We start from the raw sequence: 12,943 nt of genomic DNA on the forward strand, positions 1-12,943 counted from the left end.
TCGTTGGGAGTGACTTCATACATAACATTTTTTGAAACGTTCAGAGAAAATCTTTGCAAATTACACAATACCGAAAGAGGAAGAGAGGAGCAAAGCGTCGAACAGCAACAAAATGTACAACGCAGGTTGGTTAATTAACTTTTTACAGTTTGACGCGTCCGTTTGCAGTGGCGAGTGAAGGGACCAGATGAGCTCATCTGAACGCCCATTTTTTTTCAATTTTTCTCAAGAGATCAGTTTTCTTGTCGACTCACTGTGAATGGCTGAATAGGAAACAGCTATAATCTTTACCACCGAGGTTAACATTGGGAGCTGGTCTAATTAGAGACAGTGGGCTATTTTAGAATCCTCCTTTTCTTCATTAAATGCATTACACATTCAGTTTATGACTATTTTTACTTTGTACTTCTTAAATGCTGTAACTTTTAAAAAGTAGACTCTTTCAGGTGTTAAAAACATTTATTTATTTATTATTATTTTTGTTGCTTTTTTTGTATTTTAAAGGACTGAGTTTAGAGTACAAATTTTAGACTTCCAATCATTGGGAGTTTTATCAGTCTGCCTCATAATGTCCAGCCTTGAATGACGACTGCAGGCTGCAATTGCTTTTCCCTGCTGCTAAAATACTTTATTTGTGGTTAAAGCTGTTCTTTTTTTAATTTTGTGTAAATGACCAGTGTCTAAACAATATGGTGAAATACCATCCTAAATGGTCAACCATGTGCTGGCTACACTCATCTGATTACAATGTGCCCAAGAGGACCACACAGACAATACATGATAGAGAAATGACCTTGGCATGTTTAGACGTTATTAAAGGTGTGTTTGACCTTTTTATGTATTTATTTATTTTATCTGAAATCTATAGCAATGAATAGATGGAATCAGAAGTGATTGTGAAACTCAGGAAGTGGAAAACTGAGAAGTGAAAACAGCATACCGTCCGTTTGAAATGAGAGATCTCCTTGAGTAGGCATGCTATAAAATTTTAACAATAATCTTTTGATTTTATAGTCATGATTTATTTATTTATTTATTTATTAGAAATAAAACTAAATCACTGGCAAGTAAATAAAGCTGCCCTGCTCAGAGATGCAACTGTTATAATCTGAGTCTGACCTCCTAACTTGAAGGCAACACAGAGGTTTTCTTCCAGTGACGTCACTGTCCATTTGTGGGCATTTCATACTGCAATTAAAAATGCAACACTTTTGTCTCAAAGATTTGTATTTACTTTATGTGTTCGGGTTCATCTGCTTTTTTTGTGGTAAAATTAACGTTTCAAGGTGTGCAAAAGAACTAGCATCTCCTACAGTCACAGTTATGATTTCAGCATCATTTTTGTCTAAAAATATGATAACATTATCACTCTTTTGTGTTCTTGTTTTTTAGTTTCATGTATTAAAATAAAATCATGTCCAATTAAAATATGTAAGTGTTTATATATCATAAAAATGTGTTGCAGTCCATTATGAAGTATTTTCAAGCACTTTTTATTTTCTGATACTGTTTTTCAAAACTGGTTTCTGATTAAAATGTGCAACTAAAAGATCATTCATGAACCGCCAGGACTGTTGGACTTACAGATTCTAAACTATGTGATTGTACTGTGGACCTCTGTGAATCTTCCTAAACCTTTGAGGAACAAAGTGTGCCTGAAAAACAGTTGGCACCTTTTAAAAGATTTTACTACTAAGGGGCCTTTTTCTTTTAAGGATTCCTTGGAATTATGTTCCTAAGCTTTTCAAACTTGCCTTACCACTACCGCTGTGGGGGCGGTGTGAGACAAGTTACAACTGTGTGCTCTTCCCTCAATCAACATTTGAATAGTTGTCAGATAACATGCCATTGCTACATGGAGTCTAAACCCCACCACTGGAGATTTTATTAGGAAAAACTAAATGCAGTCTGATTAACATGTTAAATTTGTTAAATACTTAAATATAAACACTTCTTCTAAAGCAGTGAATGAACAACTTTAGTAAAGTATGACTTTAATATGTACAAAAAAAGAGATAAAAACTATCTGCCAATAAAATCCAATGCTTCCACTGGTGACTGTTTTATTTCCAGGGAATGAGAATGTCATCCACTTAATTGTAGCTCACAATTTAATTAGATATAACTGGAATTGTGTTGTTCACTCTTGATGGTCCAAAAACATCAAAAACTCTCTGCGCACATTAAAAGAGAGGATTATGCTGGTAGTTGGTGCAAATCCAAGGAACAATCAACAATAATACTAATGAATAAAATAATTTGGTTAATAAACCCTTCATTATATGATTTAAAAATACAAAATAATTGCAACATATTCTGAATGTTTTATTTTATTTATAGTTATTTATAATGAATGCATATGTATGGATGCATTCATTTCTTGAAAATGATGAATGAATTATGAGCTACAACATAAAGTAAACTGTGACTCATCAGCAGAGCCTCACTGATGATCTGGCAAAAATTTAAAAATTGATAAATCCCAGAAAACAGATTAAAACTGAACAATTAAGGCACAGCCAGCCAATATGTTCCAGTTATTTGGGTGGTAATGTTCATCTACTATCCTTTTTTTTTGTTTGTATTTAGTTGCTAAGGAAAATCTAGTTGAAGCGTCTAGATTTTGTATTAGGTTGAATAGATTGTTCTTTCGTGATCTAGGCCAACGCCGATGCCGACTGGGACTAAAGTTGGGCATATAAAGCCCTGGTGCTTAGTTTTGAGTTGCACCATTTTTTTGTTCTGCGGTGAAAATATGCACCAAAGTGACATTCAAACACTTTGCCAAGTCTAAACACGTTTTAAGGTATGATACAGAAATTATAAAACCAGCTTAAAGAAGTTTTAAGGAATCAAGAGTGGAATAATCTGTTCTCACTATTTCTTTTAGCTATATATCCGCCTCAACATGCCCCTGCAGCCAACCCGTTCGCAAGCATGCCTGGCTATGAGGGAATTGGTGCAGGTAAGGAGAGTCCGACTAATTCAGTTGTACATTTGCAGCACATTGGCATCTAACTTTCCGTTGTTGTTGCAGGTGGTTTTTTGCCTCCTCCTGTACCTTTACAGCCTGTAGCTCCAGCCCAACCTGGCCCCACTCCTGAAGAATGGAAGTAAGAGCTCATTCGCATCGCTGAACAGTCAGTGAATCACATGTTGATCTGTGTTTGCATCCATCTTATATTTTATTTGTGTTTGTTTGTATGTTTTTTTGTTTGTTTTTTTCAGCATCCCCGCTCTGTCAGAGGATGTTGCTCGTGAGGCATTCAAAGACTATGTGCAATCTCAGTGCTGCTACCAATCAGGCCCAGCCAATGAGGGTGTTATCACCAACATGGAGTCATTTAACACATACAGGGTGATTGCATTTTATATTACTAATAAAACCTTTAGACTTTGTCATTTACCAGTAAACTGTTACTAAACATTCATGCTTCAGTTAGCTGTCCTAATTAAAAAAGACATAAAGTTTTTAACATCATAATCGCCTGAATTTTAGCACCAAGCTTACTTGAACACATATACACATTTGGGTCCATCCTTAACGTGATATGTATGAGTGAATGCCAAAAAGAAAACAAAACTAAATTACTTATTACTTTGCAATAAATTGGTCTACACCATTATTTTCCTAAAAGAAACTTCTTGATCTTTTATCTGTTTGTCTGGAGATCCGATATCAGGACATAACCTTAACGCACCAGTTTATTCTGGGATGATCAAAGATTAAAAATTAAAAACAAGGCAGTTTTATCAATGTTTGAAACATTTTTTTAACAATTTAATTATACTTGCTATAACAAAATTGCTATTTTATACACTTAGTAGTTCCAACACATTAACAGTTTCTTAACGCTAACAACCTTATCCCCCCCATAGATTCTCAGTGAATAAACATGTCAGTTAGTGCAGAAAAACACAGCCACAAAACTCACCAGCACATTTCCCATGTCTGGTTTCATGTTCCCAACACTGTGCACGAAAGACAAGATGTAACCATTGTTGCTTTGCATCTGTAGTTTTATATTTCTTGGTTTTCTATTCCATGGTGTGTACTCTTTTATCTGTGTGTCACAGTTTGGGACTGTTTTATGTTGGGCCAAAGATCCATCTTGACATGGAAAGACTTAAGTTAACTTAACTTAGTTGCTTGCTGCATAAAGGAAAACAGTACATCAGATCCCTAAGCATTCTTCTAAGAAGAATTCAAGCTCTAAACACACCCACACAGTCTCACAATCCCCAATACACATCAGTGTAAAACACTGTGGAAACTCTCAATCCATGTGATTAAGAATCCATCTGTTCAGTCTTGCAAGTCAAACTAAATGGCTTCCTCCAGCAATTTCCTCTTTGCGTTTTCTGGCCATACATTGTCTCATTGATTAAATTACAATTCACTCAAAGTTATCTAACCCATGTTAAGAGGTTAAACTGTCATACTATTGACTGTTGACACTTATTTTGAACAGAGAAATATACAAAATGTCCACCACACACCTTATGTGTAATAATAGCTTATGAAATTATAAAAACGTCTGCTGCCATTTGCTGCTTCTGTGTTTAAGGTGGAGGATTGCAAACAGCTCTTTTTTGCAATGTCACAGCTCTGTTGTTGTAATCTTCCTGTATATGTTCAAGGTAATTTTGGTCAATTGTTGTGATTTAGTTAATTTTGGGCTCCTCCAGGTAAAACCGCCCAATTACCCAAACCGGTGCAATCATGTTTTATTCAAATTAGAGCCAGTAGTTTAGAGCACAAGACATTTCTTGGCCCATTTAACTCAGGGATTGACAACTCCAGTCCTTGAGGGAACCTTTAGATGTGTCCTTTGTCAAACACACTTAACTAAAATTGCTGATTGATATCTGTATGCAGTCAGGTTTCTCCAAAGATCTGCTAATCACATAATTATTTGACTCAGGCGTGTTGGAGCAGGGACATATCTAAAAGTTGTAGGACACCAGCTCTCGAGGACTGGGGGTGCTTTGTGTTTTAACAAACTTCCATCTGTAAATGTACACCCCAATCATGTCTATACAAGGATTTTTTTAATAACACAGAATAAAGTTTTAAAGTATTTTGTCTGTCTTGTAGTTGCGTCTGGAGACATTCACTGAGTCCAGATCAACTGAGATGGCCGAGAAACCTTATGAAGGTAGGAGCTCAGTATTCGTGTCCCCTAAACCCAGTCTTCATGTTAGATATTTAAAACTTCTTCATTTAGTTTTTGTTAGTTGAACACAATGTTATCTCAATGAAGCTTCTAGGACAGATTGCTTGTTTTGTTTCCTTAACAGGGGAAACAGCTGACTTCTACGCTCAGCCTGCCCCCACACCTTGGGAAGTTCAGACCAAGACCCCTGAGCTCTTCACCAAACACACCGAGGAGGTCCGAGTGCCATACACCTCCAATATCAAGGTGATTGTTTTTTAAAGGACACAAGTTCAAGTCAGCCAGTTTATCCTGCTGCTTTGTTGATTTCTTTACTTTATCCCAGATTCAACTTTTAGGACCATTTTATTCATTGTTCTGCTTCACTTGCCATTTTACTGTGCAGCATTATGGTTTTGAAGTTAGAAATTATAAGAATAACTCAAACTCTTTGCAAAATTGTTAAACATCCTGCATGTGAAATCAAGCTTTCCTGGAAGCAAATCGGCTCATGTCAAGATGGGTCACAGGATGTAGCCAGAGGAGAGTGGCTTTGTAGACTCCAGCTTTCTGAAAAAAATGTTGATACATCTAAGATTTCTGTAAAATAAGCTACATAACTTCAGAGAACGCTTGATAGTCCATGTTCAAGTTTTTGCCTCTGATCTTAAGGTTATCAGTCCTGTTTTTTGAGCAGCATCATGATTTCATTCAGAAAGACATGAATTGTTACATTTTTCAGTGAATTAAGCTGCAGCTATACAAACTTCCAAGAGGTTTTACATGCAATAAACACTTTAAAACCACTGAAGTTGTCCTCAAATTGGACTTAAAATCTTTCAATTGACAATCCAGAGCCAAAGCATAGCGATGACAAAAGTCTTAACCCTTATAAAAGACTTATAAAAGTCTTCATCAATCACCTCTGAAATATAATTTAGCAATACAGTTTGCTTTTCTTTTTTATTATTCAACCCAAATATATCCTGTAAGGAAGTTACCCAGGACGTTTTTGAGGTATTATTTGAAATGTATCAGAAGCCAAAGTGTTGAGGAATCACTAGGCTGAGGTACATTTGGACCGAACAGTCTAAATTTCTTTGTATAGTCTTAAAAGTCCCATGGGGCCATTTATTTAATATTTATTCTGTAGCAATTTAATGCCTAGTCAAAGGGGTTATGCATGTTTTAAAAAGTACAGTTAAGCTCTTATGATTCATACCCTTGGCAGATCTAGATGAAAAAGAAATTTTCAGCCATCCAAGAAGTTTATTACAAAATGAAAAGCAGGCATCTCTCTTTAGGAAAAAAGTGTATAAATTTCCCCTCCCCCGGGAAGAAAAACTGTTTTTTGTTCACATTTTACTAAAGGTATATATTTACTTAATTTATCCATTATATTTAATTTCAATAAATGTGCTTTTCAAAATCTGACAAGATGAACAGTGTAAACAAAAAGGCCACTTGCTCTTTGCCAGAGCTTTAAATTATGACTAGTGTTCTGAGTTTCTGTGTGCTTCTAAAAGGTAGTGAGGTAATTCTTGAACTCCTGTTTGTGTGTAGGAATGTAACGCCTGCCATGCCGAAGGAACAGTGTCCTGCAAAGACTGCGAGGCAAAAGGATATGTAAGAAATCTTTCAAATATTCATATAAATCAGTAATAACATTTTGAGTTTTTAAAATCAATTGATTTGCTGGCTAATTAAACAAGTAAATTGGTCAGGCCTTATTGTATTACCAGTGAATATTTGTTCATATGTCCCCTTTAGAAACAATGCAATAAATGCAATGGCTCAGGTAAGAATGAGGAGGAAAACTGCACTGACTGCAATGGAACAGGAAAGGACAGGTAATCGAGCTCAATGTGCCTTGTTGATATAAATGTGGCAAATGAATTGGTAGCAAATATGTAATGTGTCATTTGACTAATAAAGATTGTAAAACTAAACAACTTTATTATTACATTTTAATTGAAACATTAGACTTGCAAATGACTTAAACATGGCTTGTTTAAAATTAATTCTGATCATATTTTATGTTTGTAATAATCAGCCTTTTTGAATGATGTCAGTAATGCGTTATTTAGTAACGTTATTGATGTTGGACCACTTTTTTCAGTAACGAGTAATCTAACGCGTTGCTATTTCAAATCCAGTAGTCAGACTACAGTTACTTATCGAAATCACTTTGCGTTACTGTGCATTGCTATTTTCTTTTGTAATTTAATTAAATTTCCTCTACGCGTCTTGGGGAGTGACCACCGTTTCTGTTTCATCACCGATAGAAACATAAACAGTGGAGGGAAGAGGGAAATGTGCATTTTGTTGCTGGAGAAACAGGAATTATTTTGAGTTTCACTTGCCAAGTCCGATTATTATTATTATATTGAGCAGCTTTGGGCTTGGTTTTTTTTTTTTTTTTCTAAAGTCGCTCGCATATTTAATGAGACGCGGGACTCATTAAATCTGCAAATGTTTGGACTTGGAAATAGCAGACATAAACCCCCAGATGTCGGAAACGACATCCAGGTTGTTTACTTCAGGCTCTCCCTGTCTATCATTTCCCAGATGATCCATCCTGCTGTGTCTTTGTTAATGTCAAGTTAATACATTACCTCTAAATGACGTCAAGCTTCACTTTGCGCTCCAAAAAACTGCAAACATCGAGACTAATATAAACAGTGCAATAAACGTGAAAACAGCCAGGAATGAACGTGTCCGTAAAGATGTGCTTCTAAACGGCATTATAATTATTAATATTAAGAAAAGTGTCACAAATCTGTGCAGCGGGACATCCCAGTTGTGGAGCCACAGGAGGAGCTTTGTGCGCTGCGTTCTGACACCAAACACAGGGCCGTAACGCAGAACCTGGATGATGGGGCAGGAGGCTAAAATCCTATTTATAGTTTTCCAGACAATAGTGGAACACACAAAAACGCGCACAAATTACTGAAGTTTTTTTTGTACTGTTGTAACCATTGAACAATCTCCCCTTCAGTTCAACCTTATAAGTGGAGACACATTGTTGATGTTAACATCATCATACAATAACTTGCAATTAAGTATTGGCAAAGATCAATATAATTTTCACAGGTGGTGGAGCGTTGTTGTTAGCAGCTGCTGAACATAACTAAATCAGTTACTTTTTCAAGGAGTAATCAGTAATTCGATTAAAGTTACTTTTTCAAAGTAACTATGCCATCACTAACCAGCAGATAAGTTCTGGGTTGGGGAAGTAACACTTAGTCTCCAGGATCAGGACCTCTCTCCTGCTGTTATATGACACTGTAGAGGTCTAGGTGAATGAAAGCAGCTTGACCAATATGATAAATACAATGCAGATAACCAAAAGCTGAAGAGGGGTGAGGAACACATTATATAATTTTCCATTGCACTCTTCACATAAATGCATCATACTTTAAAGTGTAAATCTTTGTTTCCAATTTATTTTGCAGTATGCAATAGATGCAAATGTTTATTGTAAAAAAAATATGAAATATAAGAAATATGCCTTTTTAATGATCTACGGGTACAGTTTGTGCCCAAAACAAGAGAGAATCTGTTGTGGTAAATGACTAAGTTTAACAGATTCTATTTATTTTATCTTTTCTTTTTTTATCAAGTATCAAAACAATTATGGGCCTAAAATTTACCAATATAATCATTAATTCATATGTTTACTGTGATATGCTTCTGACTGGGTTTGTATTTTTTTGTGAAGGTGTTCAAAGTGCAGTGGTGCGGGAAAAAAGAAGTGTGAAACCTGTAAAGGAAAAAAAAAATTGCTGACCTTCATCAAACTCAAAGTGGAGTGGTAAGTTTCCTAGACCCCTACAGCTGTAACAGGAAAAGATTTACAAGGTTACATAGTGGATTTAGACAACATTAAATTCACTCCCTTTTGTTTCTATATTTTAAAGCTTCAGCCGTTTTAAACGCTATCTGACATAAAATAATCAATTCCTTATTTTGTTTTCTAAAGAAACTGCCTAATAATTCACAGTGTACTTGAAGAAGCTGTAGCAAACCCTGAACTGTTTGTTCTTTCAATATCAGTTTTTCACTAATTACATGAAAAATCATGTAACAGTGTTCCCAAGGAAGTAAAAAGATGTTTGTTTTTTTTATTATTGTTTTTAGTCTGAATACTATTGAGAATGTTGGATCACACATGAAGCAAACCCTGCAGTGCTTTTAATTTTACATATTTGAATATGTGAAGGTGTTTGCTTGCACCTTGGAAAATAAGCATGTTTCTACCACATCTTATTACTGTTGATGTGAGGAGTGATCATATAGTAATGCAAAGTTGGCCTTATAAGTGGTAACTGGGGTTTGTCAGAGTTGTTCCCAATATTCCAGTGGAAAATCCAATTTTTCAGTTGATTTTTCAGTTCTGACTGCGAAGTCAGAATCAGACCAGAGACATATCTGAATCCTCCAGGACACTGTTGTTTAGGAGATTGACACTCCTGCTAAAAAATTATCATATTCACGCATTTTGCATATTATACACTGCAGGAAATACTGCACATATTTTCCTGGGGCTTAAGTAGAATACAGGGTATGCGTAACGTTTGAACAGCCAGCTTCATGAGTTGAATTTGCTGATTTCTGTTTAGGGCTAACCATGTGGACAACCATGTGGTGGAGCAAAACTCTGGCCTGAAGGCTGAAGAGTTGAACTCTGTGAATGGCAAGGAGCTGCATAAGATGACCCAGATCATGGTATATACACACACTCACACACACTCTTGATGCATACTTTTTTTTCCAGTGGATGAAAGTAATTTAGGTATAAAAACATAAAGACATCAATTTGTTTTGATTCAGTAGAAATGACCAAATCAAGTAATTAGATAAAACAAGGAATCGATGATAATAAAACAATGAGCAAATGAAAATAGGAGAAAACGGGCAACTCTAGTGAATGAGAAACTGTGACGAACATTATCTCTAGATGTTTGGCTGATTTGTAATACAAATATGAAATTCTGACATACTGTATTCATATCTGTTGCATATTATGCAGGATTCTTGAAAATGTTCGTAAATTAAAGCATAATTTAGGATGTTTAGTATCTAAATTCATGTAATAAAGAAATTAACTTTTTTATAAGAGCTCTTATGGCTCTTCTCAAAGACAATAATTAGATTCTACCTCAACTATTTTTGTCTGAGGTTAACTTCTATATTCCTAAAATCATATTTATTTCTTTTACTTTTGCAAATGTGTTTCATTTAGTGATTTTACAATACATATTATTTTCAACTATTCTAAACATAATTTTAATAATTTATACTTTTCAAGCCTCTTGGAATAATAACAAAAACTTGTGCCTGTACATTTCATATACACAATAGTAGTGGGTGTTTGGTGCTCAGGTTTTCAGCTCCATGTGTTTCCTCACAGGTCTACCCGCTGTATGGGTTCCCAAATCCAGCCATCGTTGAGGCCTCTGACCGTCTGATCAAAGAGCATCAATCCAAGTATGCTCAGACATCCAGGATCCTGCAGCAGGTCCGTTTATAATAAACATGAGTAAACACCTAACTTGCATTAAAAAGAAAAAACAGACTGAGCACTGCAGGCAAAATTTTTATTTTAGGTTCTAATCTAAATAAAACCACCTGAAATGTTAAATCTTCGAGCTTTTTTAATTTATTGGGTATTTTGTTAGGTGTTTTCGTCTTTTACAATAAAATAACTTTATCTGTTTCTTTCAGAGGCAGACTGTTGAGTTGATCCCCGTTACTAAGGTGAACTACAAGTGGAAAAATAGCATTCACATCTTCTATGTTTATGGAAAGGAAAACAAGGTTAGCACTGACAACTACCCAGAAACCTGCTGCTGCGTCATCCTGTAGACAAAAATTTAAATTCAAATGTATACTTCATTTTCTTTCAACAGTAATATTCCTTAATACATTTTAAATCTACAATATTTTTTTCAACTGGTTGTTTGCAGACAACCAGTGGTTTACAGTAACATTCATAACATTGCAAGATGTTGGGCAGAAGCTCTGATGTTTTATCATTTATCTTTATATTATTCTGTTTTACAATACAATTCTGTGGAAAAAAAATATTAACTCTAGAAGGTAAGTCTCTGTCTTTTAAATCTTCTCTTTTTTTTTAATCTGGGCCGTCCAGCTTTTGTTTTTTATTAGTTTTACTTGACCTGCGTGTCAATGAATTCTATCCTCATATCATGACTATTACACTTATACCTCATATACTGTATGTAACATGAATGTTTGTTTTTATAATAGCCACTTACAATATAATTTTACTCTCATTATGAAGTAAATATCTTTGTAATCAGTGGAGTGATAAGTGCATTTATACATGATCATGAGAAAATGCCACGTTTCTGTGAATACAGGAGTACAGTGAATCCTGAACCAGATCCAGTTTTGCTTGTTGGCTTGTTTCTGTTCTTCAGGAGGTCGCAAACCTCAGTGATCTGTGGAGATTTAATGGATCAATAGGAATCAGTCCGTTTTAACATGAATCTACTACAAACTGAGCCATCTGATATGTTCAAGTGAAAATTGTGTGAAATATCTAGTCACCCTGAGATCTCTTCGCACGATGATAGGTGGACTGTTTTCATTGAATACTAACAGCAAAATCATTAGTCTCTTAACTTTGTCTGCTTGTTCTGTACTGTATATTTCCCTCTGCTGCTTTTATTACTGGATTGTATTTTGTTTTTTTCTGAAAAAAAAAAAGTCATCTAGTAACCCATACCTGACATTGTTTTACAGTCAATGAGATGTCGGATAAAGGCACTTCAGGTTTTCCTTTGGTTTGTTTGATTGTTTTACCAGTAATATTTACCCAACCTTGCATGAATTTATTTTACTTTTAGATTTTTGTATCACTAAAGTTTTTACTGAATGAGATGGGATCTGTTTGCATTTTAGGAAAAATGACTGACCTATTGCTGTTATACCATTCATTTTGTAAAATTGTGTGGTGCTATGTTGCAAACACATCAATCATGTACATGCTACAACATTGTGAACAATAATCATTAGGATAATCTTTTGATTCATAAATGCCTTAAATACAGCACTGTGACTAACAAGTATTTCTGACAGTAACATTTAGCATGTTTTTCTCTTATTCAAATAATAATAAAAAAACTTTTCTTGCATCAGTTATCTGTTTTGCAGTCATTCAAGGCAAGCAGTTAGTTATTTCACAAAAACTGGCTTAATTCATCTATCATTGTTCTTGCTTTCCAGATCAGGGTGAGTGGACTAGATACCTGATGTACATCAGTCCCTAGACAGGTTAAAAGTCTTATCACTTCAGTAAGTTGCAAATATGTTAAAATATAATGTATTTGTGTGTATTTTATTCAGGCAAAAAACAAGCAAAGGGTGAGTGCCTCGGCTCATCTTTGTCTCAAGAAAATCCATTAAGGTTGAACCTCTCCTCAACTCTGTGATGTTATCCAGAAGTTTCAATCACATCAACTCTGAGATGCCCTTTGTAACTGGAGCTCAGCATTGGATGCTCTGTAGAAAAGTGACAAGATAAAGAACAAGCAACCAATCTGTCTGATGCTTACTGCAGCTGTGAGACATTGAGTGCAGTCTGTCTGACTTCAAAACTCTTATCAGTATAGATAAACGGTAAATGCGCTCCTCCAGGCTAAAACAGAGCAAGCTATTTCTTTTGTAGTTCAATGAATAAATCTCCTAATATTATTATTTCCTCACATATGCGTTTACTATTTTGAAGTTTTTCAGACTTTGTGAAGATTTCACATTTA

General features: G+C 35.1%; 1 protein-coding gene across 1 annotated transcript; it reads left to right on the top strand.

Annotated features, from left to right (window-relative positions):
- On the top strand, positions 1–12,319 carry LOC102230750 (protein SSUH2 homolog). Its single transcript, XM_005811838.2, has 12 exons — positions 1–125; positions 2,891–2,965; positions 3,038–3,113; positions 3,229–3,358; positions 5,099–5,159; positions 5,302–5,423; positions 6,720–6,782; positions 6,927–7,006; positions 8,878–8,970; positions 9,779–9,884; positions 10,570–10,677; positions 10,884–12,319. Exons 1-12 carry the CDS (start codon positions 113–115, stop codon positions 11,022–11,024), a joined length of 1,068 nt encoding a protein of 355 aa, XP_005811895.1. The 5' UTR covers positions 1–112; the 3' UTR covers positions 11,025–12,319.
- The last annotated feature ends 624 nt before the right edge of the window (positions 12,320–12,943 follow it).

This window comes from Xiphophorus maculatus, chromosome 20, assembly GCF_002775205.1.
Source record: "Xiphophorus maculatus strain JP 163 A chromosome 20, X_maculatus-5.0-male, whole genome shotgun sequence".
In the NCBI taxonomy this organism is placed as follows: domain Eukaryota; kingdom Metazoa; phylum Chordata; class Actinopteri; order Cyprinodontiformes; family Poeciliidae; genus Xiphophorus; species Xiphophorus maculatus.

Excerpts from the sequence above, each read along its gene's own strand:
- LOC102230750 (XM_005811838.2), top strand. Across the intron at positions 2,966-3,037 it reads CTATGAGGGAATTGGTGCAG|GTGGTTTTTTGCCTCCTCCT; the intron begins GTAAGGAGAGTC and ends TTGTTGTTGCAG. Across the intron at positions 7,007-8,877 it reads AATGGAACAGGAAAGGACAG|GTGTTCAAAGTGCAGTGGTG; the intron begins GTAATCGAGCTC and ends TTTTTTGTGAAG.